Source organism: Artibeus jamaicensis, unplaced genomic scaffold (genome assembly GCF_021234435.1).
Source record: "Artibeus jamaicensis isolate MK-2021 breed Jamaican fruit bat unplaced genomic scaffold, CSHL_Jam_final contig_471, whole genome shotgun sequence".
Lineage (NCBI taxonomy): Eukaryota > Metazoa > Chordata > Mammalia > Chiroptera > Phyllostomidae > Artibeus > Artibeus jamaicensis.
This window is the reverse complement of record NW_026521850.1, coordinates 611,287-633,072: the sequence shown is the minus strand read 5'-3', so window position 1 is coordinate 633,072 and position 21,786 is coordinate 611,287. Positions and strand designations below refer to the sequence as shown.

The 21,786-nt window shown below is 63.0% G+C and overlaps 3 protein-coding genes across 6 annotated transcripts; all 3 read left to right on the top strand.

The window, feature by feature from the left end:
* The first annotated feature begins 850 nt into the window (after positions 1-850).
* STPG3 (sperm-tail PG-rich repeat containing 3) lies at positions 851-2,392 on the top strand. The gene is made up of 5 exons (XM_053667637.1): positions 851-1,193; positions 1,288-1,422; positions 1,547-1,635; positions 1,756-2,026; positions 2,142-2,392. The coding sequence occupies exons 1-5, from the start codon at positions 851-853 to the stop codon at positions 2,273-2,275; spliced, it is 972 nt and encodes a 323-aa protein (XP_053523612.1). The 3' UTR covers positions 2,276-2,392.
* A 4,531-nt stretch (positions 2,393-6,923) lies between these two features.
* On the top strand, positions 6,924-15,548 carry NELFB (negative elongation factor complex member B). Its single transcript, XM_037127730.2, has 13 exons — positions 6,924-7,264; positions 7,599-7,762; positions 7,945-8,044; positions 8,348-8,578; positions 10,353-10,538; positions 11,368-11,480; positions 11,939-12,041; positions 12,252-12,347; positions 12,478-12,620; positions 12,706-12,812; positions 14,436-14,577; positions 14,662-14,770; positions 14,848-15,548. Exons 1-13 carry the CDS (start codon positions 7,163-7,165, stop codon positions 14,992-14,994), a joined length of 1,743 nt encoding a protein of 580 aa, XP_036983625.1. The 5' UTR covers positions 6,924-7,162; the 3' UTR covers positions 14,995-15,548.
* A 79-nt stretch (positions 15,549-15,627) lies between these two features.
* On the top strand, positions 15,628-19,591 carry TOR4A (torsin family 4 member A). Of its 4 annotated transcripts, XM_053667771.1 has the most exons (3): positions 15,793-16,586; positions 17,350-17,583; positions 18,205-19,591. In XM_053667771.1, the coding sequence occupies exon 3, from the start codon at positions 18,241-18,243 to the stop codon at positions 19,471-19,473; it is 1,233 nt and encodes a 410-aa protein (XP_053523746.1). In that variant the 5' UTR covers positions 15,793-16,586; positions 17,350-17,583; positions 18,205-18,240; the 3' UTR covers positions 19,474-19,591. The 4 variants fall into 4 exon arrangements, with proteins under 4 accessions (XP_053523748.1, XP_053523746.1, XP_053523747.1 ...); XM_053667773.1 differs by lacking the exons at positions 15,793-16,586; positions 17,350-17,583 and adding an exon at positions 15,628-15,785; XM_053667772.1 differs by lacking the exon at positions 17,350-17,583.
* The last annotated feature ends 2,195 nt before the right edge of the window (positions 19,592-21,786 follow it).

Below are 21,786 nucleotides of genomic sequence, written 5' to 3'. Positions count from 1 at the left end.
ACAAGACCTGGGTCTTGAGCGAGTCCCTGGTCTGTCCATCTGTCCATCTGGAGTGCCTCCCAGGGTCATGCAGGGTCAGTGCCGGGTGGGAGGGATCCGTACAGGAAGATGCTCCTGCCAGGGCCGGCAGGGCCCAGGGGATGAGACCGGCTTGACCAGGCCCTGATGCTGGACTAGGTCAAGGCCGGGGCGGGGCCGGCAAGTTGCTCCACTTCGAGGGCCCTGGTGTGTGCGCACTGGCTCACACTCACTGGGCTCATCATTCTTCTGCACTTTGGCCGGGGAAGCCCCAACCATCTGACACCTTCTGGCCTCTGTGCTCCGCCCACGCAGCCCTGCCAGGCACCGCCCCCAGGACTGCTCCTCAGTCGGTCCGCACTGCCTGCGCAGGCCCAGCCTCCTGGCTTTCCTTCTCCCACAGGGGGCTCCTCCTCCTGCAGGGCACTTCCCAGAACCCTCCCTGCTGCCCTCGTGCTGCCTTCCAGCTGGCCCTGTATTGTGGGCATCGCACAGCACCCACTCCCTCTTCTGCCTTCCACCCGGTGTCAGTTCCCCCAGAAGCCTGGATACAGTGGACCCCCAAAGTCCAGAAAAGAAAGGTTGGGACAAGGAAGGGGGACAGGGGAAAGGAGATTAAACCAGGAGTCACTTGAGCTGGTTAGGGGTCCTCCCAGCATGTCAGATGAGGGGCACCGCTGGGGGCTCAACTGCCACAGTCTCCACCTCCCCACCCCCCAGGGCTGGACAATATCTATTCCTTCAGAATTCCCGGCAAAAGTGGTGGGCGGACGATGTCACAAAGCCTCACGATGTCACAGGTCACCGTGGAAGACAGCCAGAGACCCTGACAATGAATTTTGACCAGAAAGCTGTGAAATTCCTGGCAAACTTTTACATCAATGGAGGAAAACACTGGACCCACGGCCCCCTGAGGTTAAAGTCATTGGTGCCCAGTAACTTCAAGGGCGAGGGGTGGGGGGTGGGGCAGCTCAGGTGCACGCAGGCAGTGTGGGTGGACCGAGGCTGTCCTGTCTGCAGGCCCAAGGATGCTGCTTTGCGGGGCCCAGGTGCAGGCGCCGCCTGGGAGATGTGGCCCCCAGCGGTGGTGCTGGAGTCCCCGGAGGGCTCCAGGATGCACAGGGGCCCCCTCCAGGAGTCCCAGCAAAACTGCACCCGCAGCCTGAAGGAGCTGTGTGAGTGGGGGTCCCCAGTCCGGTCCGGGGAGGCGGGGCGGAGGCGGGAGGGGCCTTCTGAGAGGACCCAGGAGCAGAACCTGCTTCCCCTCAGGGCTGGAGCAACGCCCCCCCATCATGATCGACCCGGACGTCCCCGGCCCCACCAAGTACCCAGTGCCAGATGCTTCGGTGCGCGAATCCTCCCCGCACCCCCACTTCAGCATCGGCCGCAAGCACCCCGCCCCCGGTGGGTGCTCCTCACCGCCCCCTGCCCTCCTCCCCCCCCCCTCGCCCTGCGCCCCGTCTCCCCAGTCCTGGAAGTGGGGCCGCACCCCCAGCCTGCCCTTCCCAACGACATGGCCTCCCTGCAGAGGGCGGTGGCCGCAGGGCGTGGCAGACCGCGTGGTTGCAAAGCGAAAGCCCCTTCACACAGAAAGTCGATTTCTGTTGGGAGCAAAAGGTAGGGTGCTGGCCAGGAGCTGGGGGTGGGGCCTGTAGAGAGGGGGCGGGGCCAGTCCACTGTGGGTGGGGCTTGTGAGGGTTGAGAGCGGAGGGGCTTCAGCGGCTTCTTTACCTACAGTGGCCGTCGCCCGCCGACTACCGTCCACTCAGTGGCCCTGCTTTCCCGGCCTTTAGCTTCGGGGGCCCCCGCACCACCTCCAAGACCCGCGATGTGCGCACACGTCCAGGGCTGCTTCGGGCCCGCGGTGCAGGTCCCCGGTCTCAGCCCCTGTCGCAGCTTCCCAGCCCCGGCACCTACGACATCCTTCCAGGGTGCCGCCTGCGGGGCCCGCGTTCGCCCGCCTTCACCATGAGCCGCTCCCCTGTGTCCGCCTCGTGGGTCAGCTCCTGTAAGGAGGCCTCCTAGAGCGGAGGCTGGGGTTACGCGGCGGCCTGGGAGCGGTGTGGGTTGGGCAGCGGCGGGCGCCGGAGCCTGCATGGGGCTCCCACCTTGTCCCTCTGCAGCCCACACCCCCGGCCCAGCCGCCTACTACGTGGAGGATTGCTATAACTCGCGCTTCCCCTCGGCGCCCGGAGTGGTCATCCAGGGCGTGCGAAGACCCAAGCGCCATGATACAGGCCCGTTCTGCGCACTTTAGAGCCAGATGGGGAGTTACCGCATGGACCCTGCCTGCCCCGGCGCCTTTCCAGACCTCCCTTTGGGACTCAGCGACCCTAATCTGGACGTTTAACCCTCTGGCACCCCGGATCTATGCTCCTGGCCAGCTAACCATTCTGTGAGCTGTGGACAAGGAGAGCCCAGCCCAGAGCCCCCACCTGCTGTAAGAGATGGTTCTTCCGAACTCTGCTGTGAGCCTGGCTGCCATTCTCCCCGGGCGAGCTGTCCTGCAGAGGTGTCTTTCCCTGGCCAGGGGTCTCCCTTTGCTTCCCCTTACATGTCCTCTTCTCTAGGATGTGTGAGTGGCAGCCCGAGACTTCTGGCCCGGGACAGTATGGGAGGGGTCCTTCTGGGCAATGCAAGGCACTGGCTGCCAGTTTCCCCAAGAGTCAGGCTACTGGCCGAGCCAAGGAGCTGACTTTTGGGGCAGAGGTAGGGGCCAGACTCCCTGAACTGCTATCTTGAGAGGAGGTCAGCCTGACTAGCCACTGAGGGGGGCCTAGGTTGTCAGGTCCTGGCCCTCTCCCCAAACGCCTGCCCAGAGACCCTGCCAACTTGCCCAGGCCCCTGCAGGCCAAGCCACAGCTAACAGAGACCCCCTGGGCCCTCCCGAGTCAGGACCTTCCCCTGTTACAGACGCCTGGCCTCCCACCAAGGGGTGGACCCCAAGGCGGACTGCAACAGGGTGGTTATGGTGGTCCATATACTCTTCTGCAGGGAGGGCTCCAGGGAGCCCTCGAGTGTTCACCCATGCCTCGGGGTGTTCCAGCTGGGTGTGGAGCCCCAGCATGCCAGGTACTGCCTGGCTGACCAGCGCAGCCAGCAGGCAGCAGAGCTGTGGGAGCCTGGCCCTGGGAGCACGGCCCGGGTGTGGGAGCCAGGAGCCCTGCTCACAGCCGCACCACTGGCAACCCTGCTCAGTGGGATGAGCAGGAAGGATGGAGCAATTCCCTCCTGCTGGGCTGAGGAGAGAGGGCTTCCTGGAGGGGGAAGTGGGGGAATGGGCTTTCAAGGATGAGCAGGAGGGAAGGGAATTCCTAGCAGAGCGAACCTTAACATATGAAAAGGGAGAGGGTGTGGCATTTGGTGTGGGGGCTTGGGGACAGGGCTGTGGTGTGGAAGGGGAGCTGGAGGGATTAGAGGTACTGCAGAAGCTGGGCGCTTCCACCTCTGTGCGCTTCTGGCACCTCAGGGACTCACGCCCCAGCCCCAGCCTGAAGGCCTGCCACCGTAGGTTAGCCTGAGGTTAGACGCTCTCGGTGAGGAGAGGACCCTGTCCACTCCCGCTGCCGGCCCAGGTCTCCGTGGGCGCCACCCCAAAAGCACAGGCCCGGGGAGGGCATTTCGCACCCGGTGCAAGGAGCTTCTAGGGCGGCAGTGCTCGGTCCCCTCAAGCAAAAATAACGTGCTAAATGACCGTGGAACAGAACCCACTGGATATTCACCAAACAGGATTTATTCAGGAAAAAGGAGGGATGCGATGGGGCAAGTGCAGGCTTGGCGAGCACACGGAACGGACAGAAGTGAAGAAGGTACTTTGCAGAAGGAAGGGGGGGGGCGCGGGCCACCACAAAGGCAGAGCCCTGCTGTAACCTTAGCCAAGGAGACTGACCCCCATGCGGACAGTGCTTTCTCCGAGCGGAAAGAGGGAGGTGGGGAACAGCTCCATCCCTCTTGGAGCCTCAGCTGTCACCAGGAACTGGGAGGTCCCAGGAACTTGGCTGGAGGCCTGAGGGCCTGAGCACTGGTGTTTGTAAGGGCGCTTCCTGGCTCTTTGCAGTCATAGCAGAAACTGGGGGCTTGGCGGTGTATGTGGGGACCTTCACTGGCCATACTGAAAACTATAAGAATTTTAGCAGTTTTTCCTTCCGCTGACTCACCTAAAACTCGAGCAATGTGTCACATTTTAAGTAAATCTGCAGTGGGCATGGCTTCCATCCATCCCGGTCATTCTACAGAAGAAAGGTCTCTCCGTTCAGCCACTTAATAAACTCAGGTAAACGCTACCCGAGTAGAAGGCAAGGCAAATTTTTTTCCTTAAAAACCACCTGAGGTCGATTACAACCGTGGCAAACAGGACCCTCAGGCCTCCAGCAGCAAGCTCGAGTCCTGCTCCAATCTACAGGCTTCGGGAAAGTCTACTGGCTTTACTCTCGGAGGTCTCAGCCAGGGCAGTTGGAGGGTTTTGCCAAAAACCAGAGGTTGGGTTCTCCACATCCCTTTCAGGACGGCTGCATCGTGTGAGTCTCATCCAGTGCGGAGCAGGTCTCCGCCAACTGGCAGCTCAACAGCTGATACGAGCCTGGAAACCCAAACTGGCAGGCGTGAATATCTACGTCGGACTCTGCAGCCAGTCAGCGAGGGTCCTCTAACTGCGGCTCACCACCCAGTTTTCCTGTAGAGACCGTATGTGACTTACTGCCTATCAGAAACTCAGAGTGGCACCAGAGGCAAGGAAGGTGGCGCGGAGCCCGAGACAGTGGAGGGGCGGTGATGGGCAAGGCTGCGCTGGGCCAGAGGCGAACAGGCAGCTCCGGAGTCTTTTTATTTCCTCTCTTTAAAAGTTTAGTAGTAGCCCTGGCTGGTGTAACTCAGTGCAAACCACAGGTTTGCCGGTTCAATTCCCAGTCAGGGCATGTGCCTGGGTTGCAGGCCAGTTCCCAGCAGGGGATGCATGAGAGGCAACTGTACATTGCTATTTCTCTCCCTCTCTCCTTCCCTTCCCCTCTAAAGATAAGTAAATTCTTTCAAAAAAATTTTTTAAAAAGTTCAGTAGCCTCTGATAATTAGCCTCTGATAGTAGCCTCTGAAAACTTTGGTTTCATAAAACAACTTCAGATTCTTAGTAACATTTGGAAGCTACAAAATACCACTGGCAATGGGCACTCCGTTCATCTTTGCCAATTTTAGCACCGTTGTTGTCCACTGCGGATGTAAGAGTCAGTGTAGAAATCTCAATGGTCCCCCATGGTGGCCACCGAGATTCTGAATTACTTTTGGTCGGGTCTGTTCATTTAGTTAAATATGTCCATGAGGGGTGACCTCAGTTTTCAAACATAAGGGTGGCTGGAGGAGGGGAGGCCTTAACATTTTAAATAACCGAAACCCTACTTTCCAGAGATTTCTTTAGAGCAAGAGCCAAAAGCAATGCACACGACTCCGGCAGGTCAGATACCAGCCAACCTCTAGGACAGCCTGACCACTCGAGGGTCAGGGTCAGGCCACACGAGGGAAGCCGGGCCAACTGCTGGGCACTTTCAAGGAGGCAGTCCAGTCTGCAACTGAGCTGAAGGTTAGCAGGTCTCAGTAGAAGCAGCCCCTGTCCCAAAAAGAACGGGCCATAGAGGGAGTAATAAGCATAAACGAGATACAAAGTAGGGGGAGATTAAGAGTAGTGTGGGAAATGTAGAAGCCAAAGAACTTACGTGTACGGCCCGTGCACATGAACTAAGGTGGGGGAATGCTGGTGGGAGGGGGACGCAGGACGGAGGGGAATAAAGCGGTGAAAAAATGGGACAACCGTAATAGCATAATCAATAACATATACTAAGTAAACCATTTAGTCACACACATCGTAAAAATGTTTGAGACTTGAGATTTAAGGTAAAAATAGTATTTTCCTAACAATAAGTTGTCAGTATAACAAAAAACAAAAACGTATGGGCCGAAGACTAGCCTGTCTCAAGAAGCAGCCTGATTTGATCCCCGAGGTAACGGGCCTACCTGTCAAATCGAGGCCTTACAGGCAAACAAAAGAGACTTTTAACAGAGAACGGTAAGCAGTTCCCAGTAAAGCGCAGAGAGAGTCAGGCACGAGGCGCGGACGCGGGATCCAAGACAAGACCCACGCGAGGCCTCCCAGACCGAGGGCGAGCAGCGCCCGGGCCGCTCACCTGCCCTGACGCTTGGGCTCCCCCTCCCTGGATCCAGAATGAGCTCCTAACACGTCGACTGTAAAAGACAAGCGACTAGATGCCTGTCACCAAAAAGGGTTTCGTCCGCAAGAGGAAAACTGCAACTCAGCGCCCGCCGCCAAAGAGCTCACAGCAAGCACAAAGATGGAGCAGCGACTTGCAGACAGGAAGCGGAAGTTAGGGGCGGGGCTGGCAGGACCGGCGGAGCTCTGACGTAACCCTAGGGTGCTGCAATGGTGGGGGGGGGCTCTCGCTGTGACGCGAGGCGACCGCCTCCCACAGGGGCTCCCTTCTCCCTCTAGGTCTGTCATAAACCCGATTATTAACGTCAGGGGCCACTGTGGTGGTTTTCCATAAGACGTAATCGGCTGAAATGTCGGTTCTGAAATTCATCTAGCGGCTACCCCCGCGCCCCCCGCCCTCCGCCGCGGTACCCGCAACTCCCGCCCCGTCGGCTCGGCAAAGGTTCTTCTGTGCCCAGACAGAAGGACAAGGCCGGTGGCGGGACAGCTGGCGAATCCCGCCGGGCCGAGTTTGTGGCCTAGGCCCCAGAAGCTGCAAAGGCACAGGGCCAAGCTCGGCAGGTGGGCGTGGTCACGTCGACGGGGCGGGGCCTCGCTGGCGAGGCGCTGCTCTGGGCGTCGCAGTCCCTCTCCGTAGCTCAGCCCGGCGTGCCTTCTCTCCCAGGAGCCTCTGCGCAGCGGCAGCATTTCCGGAAGGGGCGGGTTGGCGGGTGGACTGGCCGTGCGTGGCGGAAGTGGGCGGCTGCGGTTCTAGCGGAGCAGCGCTGCTGGAGGCACCTGGCCGAACTGGAGGGCGCGGCGGAGAGGAGCTCAGGCGGCCCCCGCGGCCCGAGCGAGCGGGCTGCTGGGGGGTCTGCGGGGGCCGCGGCGACGTCGGCGGAGCGCGGTGGCGATGGGGCGCCGAGCCGGGCTGGGGCGGGGGCTTCGGCCATGTTCGCGGGGCTGCAGGACCTGGGTGTGGCCAACGGCGAGGACCTGAAGGAGACCCTTACCAATTGCACCGAACCGCTCAAGGCCATCGAGCAGTTTCAGGTGGGACGGGGCGCGGAGGCCGGGCGGTCAGCGCGGGATCCCGGCAGGAGGGCGGGGTCGCGTGGGTAGCGGGCAGATTTCCCTGACTCTGATCGCTGCGTCTGTCCCCCGGGAAGAAGGGACCAGGTGTCCTGAGCTAGTGCCCCATGGGCGGCCATCTGGGTGGCTTTCAGTTTTTGTAGTTAGAACCAGCACTGCTGGGAACATCCTTGTAGCTGTCTCTGTACACACGGCGCATCTGGGGTCTCTGCCCAGACGTACCTATGGCTGGTTGCTGTAGTTGCCGCAGAAAAGCAAAATTGACTGACTCCATGCTGATCCTCTGCTTCTTCAGACAGAGAACGGCGTGCTGCTGCCGTCCCTGCAGTCGGCCTTGCCCTTCTTGGACCTGCACGGGACGCCTCGGCTGGAGTTCCACCAGTCGGTGTTTGACGAGTTGCGGGACAAGCTGCTGGAACGCGTGTCTGCCATTGCTTCTGAGGGGAAGGCCGAGGAAAGGTGGGTGGGCAGGCGATGAGTGCAGCTGCCTTCTCAGTGTGGGAACAGAGGTAGTAGCACTGCTGTCCCCTTGGCTACACGTTCCTGCTTGAAAAAGGGGCTTCTCCATGTGTCTCGCCCGTGAAGACTTGACCCTGGGGACAGGCAGGCGGCTGCTTCCTCAGCCATTTGAGTGTCTCCAGGTACAAGAAGCTGGAAGACCTGCTGGAGAAGAGCTTTTCCCTGGTGAAGATGCCGTCACTGCAGCCGGTGGTGATGTGCGTCATGAAGCACCTGCCCAAGGTGGGCTCCGGGGGTTTCCCGGGCTGCCTGCCCGGCGAGGGCAGCGGGGACCTGCATTCTCTGGGCTGGCTTTTCCCTGCTGAGCCTCACAGAGACCGAAGTGTGGCATTCCAGCCCTCGTTGGGAGAGGGCTGTGTGCGTTCAGTGTGTCTGCCTGCCTTGCCAGGGCCCAAGGGCGGCCTCAGGTGCCCCTTCAGTTGGGGCAGGGTTTGAGGGGGCCTCTGCAGGGCAGGGGCACCGAGGCCTTCTGACCTGTGCCCAGGGCACAGGTGCTGCTCACAGGCGGCTGGTGTGGTTGTGCAGGTCCCCGAGAAGAAGCTCAAGCTGGTCATGGCCGACAAGGAGTTGTACCGGGCCTGCGCCGTGGAGGTGAAGCGGCAGATCTGGCAGGACAACCAGGCGCTCTTCGGCGACGAGGTCTCCCCACTGCTGAAGCAGTACATCCTGGAGAAGGAGAGTGCGCTGTTCAGCACGGAGCTCTCTGTCCTGCACAACTTCTTTAGCCCGTCCCCCAAAACGAGGCGCCAGGGCGAGGTGAGGCAGGGGCAGGGCCGTGTGTGGGGTGGCGTGGTGGGCGGGCCGCACAGGCAAGCCCCTTCTCCGCCTCCCTGAGTGTCTGGGTCGTTTTGTTCCAGGAGCAGTAGGAGGGGGCTTTGCAACACTGCGCTCGGTGGGGATCTTCTGGGTTTCACACACTCGGCACCTGCCAGTGGGCAGGTCTTTTCCGTTAAGCTCAGCATGTCTTCTCTCAGCTCTGGGATGACTTCTGTGTTTAGATGTCAGTCATTAGATACTTTGACAAACTTTTTTAGTCAATCGTGTTTTGTTTTGTTTTTTTAAGACTTCACTTACTGTATTTTTAGAGAGGGGAAGGGAGAGAGAAAAAGGAAGAGAAGCAGTAACATGCAAAAGATGTATCAGTTGTTTACCTGTTTCACGGCCCCAGCTGGGGACTTGGCCGGGAACCTAGGCATGTGCCCTGACTGGGAGTTGAACTGGCAACCCTTAGGTTCTCAATCCACTGAGCCACACAAGCCAGGGCTGACAGACATTCTCGAGTGCTGACTTCCTGCTGTAGGCACTGGGCTTTTCAGCAGCCCTGGAGTTCGGGGCACTCATAGTCAAGGGCAGGAGCAGTATTCAGTAAACATCACATGTTAGTCACCAAGAGGTTGAGGAGTGGACAAGGGCTGCAGAGATGGGAGGTCGCAGAGGAGCCAGACGTGAGCAGAGGCTTAGAGGAGGGGCAGGCTGGGCTTTCGGGGCTGGTGGGGCCAGAGCGGAGAGCCAGCCGGTGAGCAGGGTAGGGGGGGGCCCTTGGTCGGAGGGCCGAGCCACTGGAGACACTTTGCCCTGCCAGTGAGTTGGAGGTCACTGGAGTTGCACAGCCCAGTTCCAGGATGACCACTCCCCCAGGAGGGAGGTGACGGTGACAGTTGGCCAGACTGGCAGTGTGGTGGAGTGTGTTCAATCACATGCTTTCACACTCTGCTTTGCCCTGGGGTCTGTGTGTGGGGAGAGGTAGGGTGCAGCCGGAGGTTTTCCCTGACTTCTGGCTGGGGGCTGGTCACTGCGTCCCGGACGGGCCAAGAGGACATCCCTGTGCCTGCCCTCTCCTCCCCACTCACCTCGGGGGAGCCGGGCCTTTGGCTGGGGGCTGCCGTGGTCATCTGTCCCTTCTTCACGGCCCTCTCCCAGCCAGGGCCCTGCTGTGTGTCTTGTGCCACTGCAAGGGGAGAAGGTGGCTGCAGGTCCACGTGTCACCCTGTGGTTCTCGGCGTGTGTCACAGCCGCTGGAGCCCTGGGTGTGTGACCAGCTGCCCTGAGAGTCGGTCCCCCACATTGTGCCCCCCCGTGTGTGTGTGAGGCAGAGGGGGCTTGGGGTCTGGGCTGGTGCGTGTCAGTTGTTGTTGCTGTGTCCAGCCTGGTGCCTGGGGGCTTCCCTCACCTCAGACTGCCCTGCATGGCCATCACCCCGCTGGACCATCACCCTGCTCCTGCTCAGAGCCTGGGGACAGCAGGCAGAGCCCCTCCCATAGGCTGGGGCAGCACAGCCTGAGCCCCAAGTGGGGCAGGTGCTGGGAGGTGACCCCTGCAGGTGCAGGAGGTGGGACAGGTGGCAGCAGAACTCTGTGCATTGAGGGCAGTAACTGCCGTGTGTCTTCACCTGGGCCTGAGTCAGCTGCCCAGGTGAGCAGGGGCCGGACCTCCTGGGGCCACTGGCGGAGTCTGGGATGACAGGCCAGTGGCCTTTTGGAGAAGCTGTACCGTGGCCCTTGGTGACACCGGCCGTGGGGTCCCGCCACAGGTGGTGCAGAAGTTGACGCAGATGGTGGGGAAGAACGTGAAGCTGTACGACATGGTGCTGCAGTTCCTGCGGACACTCTTCCTGCGCACACGGAACGTGCACTACTGCACGCTGCGGGCTGAGCTGCTCATGTCCCTGCATGACCTGGACGTGGGCGACATCTGCTCCGTGGACCCCTGCCACAAGGTGGCGCCCTGCCAGGCGCCTGGCCCGGCCCCCTTTGCTCTGCTCTCTTCTCTGGGGGTTTGATGGTCCCTACCTCTGGGCTCTGATGGCTTGTCCACCGGACCCCCAAGCACACAGCCGCCCCTGCACCGTTGCTGCCCAGTCGGTGGCGGGGCGGGGGTGGGCGCCCTCCAGGGCCACATCTGCTCACCTGTGTGCTCTGTCGCTCCCTGCGGTCCAGCCTGGGTGCCCCGCAGCCCTTGGGCTGCTCAAGGGTGAGCGCCGGGCTCCACGGCCCCAGCACCCAGGGGCCTCACCTCCTGGGCGTCTGCGCTGACACCCACTGCAGGGGCCGCCAGAAAGGGGCCCTTGTTATTTCCCTAATTGTTGTTTTTTGGGGGATGAATACCAAAGACAACTTTTATTTATTAGTAAAACGCAGAAACCCAGGTCTCTCAAATCCACACCCTCCCCAGCTGTTCGGCAGGCTCTGCGCCGAGACCCCGGCAGGGTAACGAGGACCACGGGTCTCCTGCTGAGAGGGAGCTGTTGTGGGTTCGGATTTCCGTCCTGCTTCCTCTGACTTCTCCTCAACCTGGGCTCTTACTACTTACTGGTTTGGGAGACAGGTGCGCTCGTTGGTTGATTCTTGCCTGTTCTCTGACCAGGAACTGAGCCCACCTTGGTGTATCAGGTGGCACCAACCAGCTGAGCAGTCACCCAGGACTGACAGGGGCCCCTCTTAGAACAAAACTCAGATGTTGTGTCTCCACACACTCTGACCCAGCGGGCCCTGGGGGAGCGGTGTGCCGTGTGGCCCCGGCCTGGCCCTGACTGTGCTCCCCTGCAGTTCACCTGGTGTCTAGACGCCTGCATCCGGGAGCGCTTCGTGGACAGCAAGAGGGCCCGGGAGCTGCAAGGCTTCCTCGACGGAGTGAAGAAGGGTCAAGAGCAAGTTCTGGGGTGAGGGTTGGCCTCTGTGGGCCCCCCAGCCCCCCAGAGTCCCGTCTTCCAGCATGTGGCGAGCACACTATGTCCGCTGCAGTGTCTGGTCCAGCTTGTTTTAGAGGAATGCCCAGGAGCCTGTGCTCACAGCTGAGACTCAACCCTAGTGCCCGTGGCGGGGGCCCTTCCTGTACACGTGTGGGGCCCTGGGCAGAAGTGGCTCCGTCTGGGTCAGGCCCTCAGAACCAAACGTGCCCTAAACTTCTTGAGAACTTTTCTAACTCTGCAGGATTTTGAGTTAGCTCAATGCAGGTTTTGGAACTGTGAGCTTTTTTGGGGAAGGGGGTCCAAAGTGGCCTGGGCTCACTGCATGTAGTGGGCCATCTTGCCGGGTCACAGGCCGAGGTGGCTCAGCCTGTGGCTGCCCCCTGTGGGTCAGTAGCTTTTCGTGTTAACTCCATGGTCTGTCTCTGTAGGGACCTGTCCATGATCCTGTGCGACCCCTTCGCCATCAACACCCTGTCTCTGAGCACAGTCCGGCACTTGCAGGAGCTGGTCGGCCAGGAGACGCTGCCCAGGGTGAGCTCGCTCCGCTGGCCACGGGCTGCCTTCCGGGTGGGCGCCTGAGCAGAGCATGCAGCCTCCACTTGCACACCCCCCCCATGCTCGGCCAGTGCCTGGGGGCCTGGGAGTGAAGTCCTGGTGCCCGCTCACTGCTGAACAGCATGCGGGGTCGGGAGACAGTGGGGCTCAGGGCACGGACCTGAGGCCCCTCCCCTCCCCCTCCAGGACAGCCCTGACCTCCTGCTGCTGCTGCGGCTGCTGGCGCTGGGCCAGGGGGCCTGGGACATGATTGACAGCCAGGTCTTCAAGGAGCCCAAGATGGTGAGGGGTCTGGCAGGGCCTCCCCTGGCTTTCGTGCCAGGGACTGGCATGGGCGTGGTGGCCCAGGGGTGGAGCCGGGCAGCCCCAGGCTGCAGCTCCCAAGCCCTGGGCCTTCGGCTTCCTGCCCCAGGAGGCGGAGCTCGTCACCAGGTTCCTGCCCACGCTCATGTCCTTCGTGGTGGACGACCATGCCTTCAATGTGGACCAGAAGCTCCCTGCTGAGGAGAGGGGCCCGGCCGCCTACCCAAACACGCTTCCCGAGAGTTTCACCAAGTACGGTTGGAGGGTGTGGGTGAGGGCCGGGCCCTCAGCCCCCGTGCGAGGCGGCGCCACTCAGGGCTGGGTGCTGGTGCCGCAGGTTCCTGCAGGAGCAGCGCATGGCCTGCGAGGTGGGGCTCTACTACGTGCTGCATGTCGCCAAGCAGCGGAACAAGAACGCGCTGCTGCGCCTGCTGCCCGGGCTCGGTGAGTCCGTGGGCGTCGCCGGCTTGTGCCCCCACGCAGTGGGGGTCCCTGGGCGCTGTCCCAGAGCAGGAGTGGGAGGGCACCACTGCTGTTGTCGTCCGGAAGCCCTCGGTGGCGGGGGAGCCACCCCGATTGCCCAGGGAGTGTGGCCCTGACGGCCTCAGGCGAGCCCCTCGAGGTGGTAAAGAGCCTGGGGGAGCGGGGGCAGGGCACTGGGAGCCAGGAAGGAGGGAGGTCGGAGTGGGCTGCAGGCTGTGGGGTGGTGGGTGGCGGGTTCTGGCAGCTCCTGGCTGTCCCACGCGCACCCGGCCCCGGGGGCCTCTGCTGACTGGGTCGGGTCTGCGTGAAGGTCATGCGCGTTTCTCGCTGAGTGTGTTTCCAGGTCGTTGGTGCGTCCAATGGGGAAGCTCGAGTTGCTTCCCGACTTCCCCCTGTGGAGGAAGCTGTCCCTTTGTGGGTGTTAACTAACACCCAGCCACCACCTAACCCGCAGCTTGAACTCGCTCCCTTCCCGTTCTGGAGGTCAGAGCCTGTCGGATGTGGCTGTCCAAGGCTCCGGTCCATGTGTGGGCAGGGCCAGCTGCTCCTCCACGGCCCCTGTCCCACTGCTCCTGTCCCCAGGTCTGTCCGTCTTGACTGGCCCTCCCGTGTCCACCTCCCCCTCAGCGGGACCCCACGCGGACACAGGGCTGCGTGCGGTCATTCCCCATCTCTGGCCCCTTAGCTTCCGGGTCACGGGGCATGTCTCTGGGCACACCCAGGAACAGGGTCACAGATGCCGTGTGTGCCACGTCCTTCCTGCTGGTTTTGCTGCTCTCGTTATTGTCCTCTGCCGGTCAGCTGGAGACAGGTGTCCTGCTGTGGCCGGGGCACCAGTGTCCCCCCACCTGTTGTAGCCACCGGCAGGCGCAGGAGGGACCCGCTCCTGGTTTCTGTTACTGGCGGTTCTGGGAAGCACAGGCGTCAGTTTACACACTCTCTTCGGTTTGTTTTTCCACTTCTTACTGTGGGATTGCGACCCTGTGCCCACCGCCCACCTCCACTGGGTCCGTGTGTGGCCCCGCCCCGCAAACCGTCCGTGGGTGGCGTGGCCAGTGTGCCGACAGGGGAAGGGCGTTCTTAACGACGTGTCGCCGGGGGTGCCTCGGACACGCCGGGGCTGCATTCCCAGGGGTCCCCCGTTTTTGTCTGGCTGGTCTGTGTATATCGGGAGACTGACCAGGTGCCCCGTCCCTGCTTGTGCAGAGATTCGTGTCCCTTATGCTATTTCTTTCGGGTTTTGATGTCCATGGTTTCAAAGAAACACAGTGTTCCTCTGCTTTGTCCCCTCCGTGAGGATGGAGCACCCCCGGCCGGTGCTCTGCCTTGTCTGTCCCCTTGCTGTCCTCTAGACCCCACTCAGGCCAGAGTCCTCTAGGCTCCCTCGCTGTGGCCCCGCCTCCCACTTGGGCCCAGGGCGTCCCCGTGTGGGCACAGGCCTGCTCTGGCTCTCCCCACAGGGGGACGTCCGCTCCCGGAAGGGCTGCCTCCCTGCCCCCAGGGTTCTCTGGGAGCGGGGCCCAGGGCTGGCCCGGCGAGGGCGTGGGTGGTGGGCAGCTGGCTTGACGCCCGCTGTGCCCGCAGCGGAGGCCTTCGGAGACCTGGCCTTCGGCGACATCTTCCTGCACCTGCTCACGGGGAGCCTGGCGCTGCTGGCTGACGAGTTCGCCCTGGAGGACTTCTGTAGCAGCCTCTTCGACGGCTTCCTGCTCACGGCCTCTCCGAGGTACCTGGGCTGCCGGGTGGGCGGCCGGGCGGCTCCCGTGGGTCCCGCTGCAGCAGCCCCTGCAGCCGCTGCGACTTCTTCTAGGAAGGAGAATGTGCAGCGGCACGTGCTGCGGCTGCTGCTGCACCTGCACCCCCGCGTGGCTCCCGCCCGCCTGCAGGCCCTGCAGAAGGCTCTGGAGCCCACCAGCCAGGTGGGTGCCGCCCACGCCCAAGCCTCACACCGGGGGTCCCCACCGGGGGCCTGACCGCAAGCCTGTACTCCCCACAGAGTGGAGAGGCGGTGAAGGAGCTCTACTCCCAGCTCGGGGAGAAGCTGGAGCAGCTGGACCATCAGAAGCCCAGCCCAGCCCAGGCTGTCGAGACCCCAGCCCTGGAGCTGCCCCTCCCCACTGTGCCAGCCTCAGCTGGGCTCTGACGCTTCCTCCCCTGGGGCCCTGCAGGGCCGCTTGGCCCTGGTTGCCGGGAAGAGGCTCCCTGACCTCAGATCACCAGGGCCCGTGTCTCCTGGAGGCAGAGAGCTGCTCCTGGGGGTGGGCAGTGGGCTGGGCTGGGACACTGGGTTGCCACCCCCTTGGTGCCACAGCCACACCCTGACCTGGGTCTTGAGCTGTGTGCCTGAACGCCACCTGTGCCCTCACCCCAGGCAGGTGCCCGGCCAGAGCCATGAAGCAGAGCCTCTGCCCCAACGCCCTGCACCTGGTCTCCCACTGCTGTGCGCGGAGGCTGCTGCAGCCTGTGTGGGTGCCCGTGGCTGGAGGGGGGCAGCGGGCAGGGGCACAGGTCGCGGCGCTGCTGGGTCAGCCAGGCCCTGCAGGGACGGAGCCCTCCTGCCCTGGCCAGCAGCGCCCTGGGAGCAAGCATGGCCCGAGGCCCGCCTACCCCTCTGCCTTCCCTGGGAGCAGGTGCCCCGGCTCAGGCACTGTCTCAGCAGGCGAGGCTTCCGTGTAAATAAAGGCTTTGTGGTCAGTCCTGGGGAGGAACGTTTCTGTGCCAGTGGCTCGTCAGAAGCTGCCTGGGGCCAGGCACCTTCTCCAGGGATGTTGCCGACATTGTGGGCCACACTTGGGTGGGAGGGCCTGGGTGTGCACATCCTGTCAGGCTGCTCAAGGCCACCAGACGGGGCTGGCCCCACTGCTTCCGCCAGCAGGGACATGCAGAGAAGGTCCTGCTCTGTGGAGGCCAGTGACTTTGACGGCAGTTCTGCAGGTGTGGGGGCAGCTGAGGAAGGCAAAGATGGGGGTGATTAGGAGGAGCTTGCTTTTCTTAGGAAGGAAAACGTATGTTTGCATTGAGGGGAATGACCCAGGGAGGGGCAGTGGCTGGCTGTCACTGGGGGGGTGAGGCCAGGACACTGGGTGGCCCTGCGAGAGAGAGGACTTTCTCAGGGAGTCAGGTCTGAGAGTGCAGGTGCTTGGGGTTCCCATCCAGCTGCTTCCAGCTCTGGGAAGCAGGGAGCCTGGACTTGGGTTGCTTTCGGATGGGCAGAGCTGGGGCCCAGGAGAGCGGACCCGAAAGACGCCTGCCACGGGAGGAGCCTATGGGCAGATGGGACCTGCCTGAGGCGCAAGGTTGAGGAAGACGGAGACAGAACAGATGGGTCAGCCCAGCCGGGAGGTCGCTGGGTGGAGGGTGTGGGTGGGCGTTGCTGGGTCAGCTTCCAGCAGAATCCGCCACCAGAGACGCTCGACACCCCAACCTTCCCCTTGTCGGAAGAAGCCTGGTGCCGGGTATTGGGGCAGAGCCAGGGCAGCGTCCTCCTGCCCAGGTCATCAGGCCACACAGTGGGTGAGGTGCCCCAGGGGTCTCCCAGCACCCAGCCCTGCAAGGCCTGGGGGCAGTGGCTCCTCAGCAAGGGCAGCAGGGCTGTGGGGCACAGAGATGCTGCCAGAGGCCCCTGGACAGATGGGTGGACAGGAACTCCATGCCTCGCCATAAGGCCTATGAGTCCTGTGCTCCGGGGAACAGGAAGCACCACGCCTGTGACCGTCCCCCAGTGCCGGTGTACAGGTACAAGCTGGAGCTCGGGGGAGGGGTCTGTGTGGTGTGGGGTGTGCCACAGGGAGGCAGTGAAGGGATTGGTTGGCCTTCGAAGGGGGACCCCAGACAGGACAGACGGCTGGGCCTGCGTGTTGCAGGTGCCAAGGCCAGTCGGGGCCTCACTCATCCCCGGGGGGTGGAGGGCAGAGTGTGCTGCCGGTGGCCTGGGCTTGTTGCCAGGACGCGCGCCCACCCAACCGCGGTAGGAGACAGGCAGGGCCGTCTGAGCAGAGGTGGGGACTGGTGGGGCAGGGCCTGAGTTCTTCCTAAACATGCCGCCCCCCCCCCGCCCCCCCCCGGCCCTGAGCACATGGGGGTTGGCTTCCTGGTGCTAGAGCTGGTGTCTGCCCTGCCGCACTATCCACGGGGCTCCAGGCTGGGGCGTGGGAAGAGGAAGGGGGTGGGGGTGCCCTGGTAGAGGGATAGTGAGGGAGAGAAATGAGCCCTACTTGGGGGACCAAACAGGTCAGGGGAGGGTTGAGGAGTTGGACAAAGCAGGGGACTACCCTTCCCCAAGGGGCCCTGCGGGGGGTTGGTGCCAGAGATGTCCCTGGGGTCCTGGGGCAGGGGGGTGGCCTTAGGCTGATCAGGCACCTCAGGCCTGCAGGGCCAGAAAGGGTAGGGGACCTGCTGGTCAGGGGCCTGGGAAGCAGGCGGGCCTCCCTGCCCGGCGCCTCCGTCCAGCCCAAGTCCCGCCCTCGCCACACACCCCTGACTCACTTCCTTTGCTTAGAAGCGGAAACCTCCCCCAGCTTCCTCTGCGCTGGACACTCCCTGGGGACCCGCAGGTGCCACTGCCCCTCTAGGCCCGGTTGGCCAGGGAGGCCCCAGACCCTGACCCCAGCCTGACCCTTGGAGGGAGGCCGGCGTTTTCTGCTTCCCCAGCAGCGGACCTCGGTGTGCAGGCGGGCAGGGGGGCTGTCCTGGGGGCGGGGGCCAGCTGGAGCCTGGCCTGACGCAGCTGCAGGTATGCGGATGGTTTGGGGGGCCCCGGGCTGCACCCTGGGTCTTTTCAGCTGTCCCCTCAGCAGCTCTTCCTTCTTGCACTCTTCCCTTCTGTCCATCTTCCTGGGGGCCGCGATGGGGCCCATTCTGAAAAGCAGAAGTTCTGGCCAGACCCTCCCCCCTCCCCCTCAAGTGTTCTTAAGTGCGAGATGTCTCTCAGCTCCAGGGTCTCAGCCTCTGCTTCCCTGTGGCCCCTCTCGGGACACCGAGTACCCGGCGCCTGGCAGTCGGAGCTGCGAGTGGGGGCGGGGTCCGGCCTTGACCCCTCTTGACCCCTAATCTGCAGCAGGCCGGACCATCCCCTCCCCCAGGAAGCCCGGAGGCTGACCGATAAGCCACACCCTGTCACCCCCATTCCCAGCCACTTCTTCAGGGCCCTGGGTTCATGGGAGGACCCGAGGGATTTGCATGGGGCCCCGCAGGAAGCTGCTTCCTGGTCGGAGGGGGCGAACCTCTGGGAACACGCCCGGGCCTTGGGGCCGCCTGGCCGCATTCCGGCCTCCCAGCGGGGTGCGCTCTCTCGGGTGAAGGGTCCCAGTCCACAGGACGTCAGCCTGGAGACCCTCCCGTCTTCCTGTTGCAGGGAGGGCGACCTGCATGTGAGTGCCGCCTCTGTGCCATGGACCACGGTCAGCCCAGCGTGGAGCCCGTGGCCACGGGCCCCAGAGCCCTGGACAGGAGCGTGATGGCGCCGCTGCGCGCCGTGGTCCACCTGCGCCGCCGCGTACGCCTCCTGCGCAAGAGGCACCTCTTTACCCCAGGCGCCGGGCTGGACTCCGGGCATCTGGCGCCCCGCAGGGATCCGGACCAGCCGCAGATCTTCACTTTCGACAGCCCCACAGAGCTGTCCACAAGGACGCCTCGCAAGAGGCGCCGGCGCAGCCGCGTGGTGCTCTATCCCGAGACCTCCCGAAAGTGCCGGCCGCGCGCAGAGCGCCGGAGCCGCGCACAGCGCTGCCTGTTGTTGCTCGTAGCCATCGTGGGCTTCCAGGTGCTCAACGCCATTGAGAACCTGGATGATAACGAGCAGCGCTACGACCTCGACGGGCTGGAGAAGGCGCTGCAGCGCGCGGTGTTCGGCCAGCCGGCTGCTGTGGCGCGCATCGTGGCGCTGCTGCGAGACTACCTGTCCACGCACGTACACAGCCGCCCACTGCTCCTGGCCCTCCACGGACCCAGCGGAGTGGGCAAGAGCCACATGGGCCGCCTGCTGGCGCGCCACTTCCGCGCGGTGCTCGAGGACAGTGAGCTCGTGCTGCAGTACCACATGCGGCACCACTGCCCGGAGCCGCGCGCCCCGCAGGGCTGCCGCGAGGAGCTGGCGCGGCGGGTGGCTGCGGTGGTGGCGCAGGCCGAGGCGGAGGAGAAGACCCCGCTCCTGGTGTTGGACGAGGTGGAGCTCATGCCGCAGGCTCTCCTGGACGAGCTGCACAGCCTCCTGCAGCCGCAGCGCTCGCATCACTTCCACAACGCCGTCTACGTGCTGCTGAGCAGCGTGGGGGGCGCGGAGGTCACGCGCTTCGTGCTGCAGAACGCGTCCCGCTCGCAGCCGCCGTGGCCCAGCGGCCCCACGCGCGGCGCCCGCGCCGAGGAGGAGCTGAGCTCTGGCCTGAGGGCGCTCTTGGTCCGCGAGCACCCGCTTTGGCAGACCGCAGCCATTGTGCCCTTCTTGCTACTGGACAAGCGGGACGTGGTCAGCTGCTTCCGGGAGGAGATGGCAGCCGAGGGCTTCTTCCCAGAGCAGGCCCGCGCAGAGCTCCTAGCCGAGCAGCTCAGCTACTACCGAGTCGCCGGCCGCGAGTTCGCTGTCACGGGCTGCAAGCAGGTGGTGGCCAGGGTGAACCTCCTGTAGCGCGGGCCGAGGTGGACGATAGGGGTCCGGGTCCCGTTAAATGTTGGGTGGCAGGAGTGGGAAGAGACCTGTGGGTTTGCCCCAGGCCTGAGGCCCCTAATAAATCTGCCTGTGGAGACCTTCCTGGTTCATAATTCCAATGCCGTCTCCCCAGAGCGCCCTGTCTGCTCCCTCGGGGAACTCGCCACCTTCCTCAGCGCCTGTGTGTGCCCTGCCCAGGAGGTGGGCAGTCTGTCCCCATGGTACAGAGGATGGTGGTTACACAGCTGGTCCCCTGGAGAGCCGGCTGTGACTGCAGCAGCCGTCACCCCCCCCCCCCACTGCCGCTGCCACACACGCTCACCCTGGGGACCCAGAGGCAGCTGGTCTCCAGCGCGAAGAACCGCAGGGACTGCCTGGGCTTCCAGTGGCCTCAGGCCCAGGAGGCAACTGTGTGGGAGGAGGTGTGTGTCCACTTGGGGAGCTGACCCAGTGGAATCACCTGAATGCAAGGTGCAGGGGGCTGGTTCAGTGTGACAGAGTCCGGAGGTGGCCCAAGTGGGGAGCCTTGACCTCTCCGATCCCCCTGCCTTGGCTACTAACCTGTCCCAGGGAGGCACCTGAGTGTACATCTGAGACTCAGGGGCAGAGCTGTAGTCCCACTGCTGCCCAGGCCTCTGGGGGGAAGCCAGCCCAGACCCACCCCAGTCCCACGCCACCCCCTGCTCTGCAGTTACCTTTTGTGCCGTGACTCCCAGAAAGTGTCCCCCACCCTCTCTCCTACCGATTGACCAGGTGGCTTCAGTGCTGCCACCTGGTGGCTGCATCTCCCCACTGCCCTTACCTGGAGCCCAGCCCACCAAGAGGGTTGCTTTGGTTGTGGTGGTGGGGGTGGGGGGAGAGCGTGGGATGCTCAGATGACATGTGCCCCCACAACAACCAGTCCCAAAAGGGGGATGGATGGGAGGGGCCCTCATGGTGGGGGCACCGCCATGGTGCAGCGGAATACTCCAGGAGCTCCATCCTCTGGCAGGTGTGGAGTGTGCCTGGCGGGAGGTTGTACAGCCCCACCTCGGAACTCAGCCTGCCCCCTGCCTTCCGGACCATGGGCTTGCTTTCCTAGAAAGGCTGGCTCACAGGCTGGCTCCCCGAGGGCCCTGTGTGGTCTCAGCTCCTGCCCCCACCATTTTTGGCTCTGGGCAGAGGTCTGGCCAAGGTGAGGGGATTGGGTCCCTGCACCTGGAATCTCCGGGGCTCGCCAGGCCAGCAGACCCTGGGCTCAGGGCAGGAAGGAGGGGCCCTGGCTGGCGTCCTGCCCAGGGCGGCAGGATGCTCCCCGCTGCTGGGGCTCCCCGGGAGCTGGGTGTGGTGGTCTGGGAGCCCCAGGGCCATGCCGACCCCCGCCCCAGTCTGCCCTAACCCCAAATGCTGGGGGGCAGCTGGAGGTGGCGCCCTTGGCCAGGAGACTGCTCCGGAGGGCTGCGTGCAGCCCTGCTGTCCCTTGTCAGGTCGATCTTCTCAAGGTGTGTGTGACAGATGGCACCCAGAGGCCCGAACTCCTTTGTGACTTCATGTTGTGCCTTTTAGTTGTCCTACTTTTTCTGTATGTCTTTCTTCTTATTACTTGCTTTTTGGGGTTCCCCCAATGTGCTGTTCCATTTTTCTCCTTAATGCGTTGGCAGTTACCCTACAGCCCTAGTCCACCCTCACGTGAGCAGGTCCACGGCCTTGGGGGGGGGTGGGAGTGTGCGCATCGCCCTTGAGCCCGGCTCTGTGGGGCCAGCAGGGAGGTCTGCAGATGTCACAGCAGTTGGTGGGACATCCTCGTCCTTGAAGAGTCACTTCCTCTTCTTGGGCTTTTCCCCTCAGAACTTGATTTTGCTGAACCCTTGGGAAAGCCTTTGGGGGCTCATTGGAGCTACACGCCCTGTGGAAGGATTGGGGGGTCCGGGCGACTCCACATGGCGGCTTGGTGGTGTTCTGCACACAGGCCTTGCTCATTTCTAGTATTTACTCCTAGAAACCGTATAATTTTTGGTTGGTGTCGGGAAGGGTGGTGCTGTGTAACACAACATACATTGAGAAAAGTGTCTTAAGCAAAATACACATTGACGTTTTTATCACAAGGCAACTGCCCATGTGCATGCCCTTTGGGTCAAGAAACACAACACCGCCCGTCTGCCCAGAAGCCCTGTCGGCTGAGAGAGACCACCGTCCAGATGAGGTCAGGCTCTGTCTGCCGACACCGCGGCCAACTCGGCCACCCCTCTGTTGCAAGGCAGCCCCGCCTCCCAGTGCCAGTGTGGGGTCTCTCACAGACCCCACAGGCTCCTC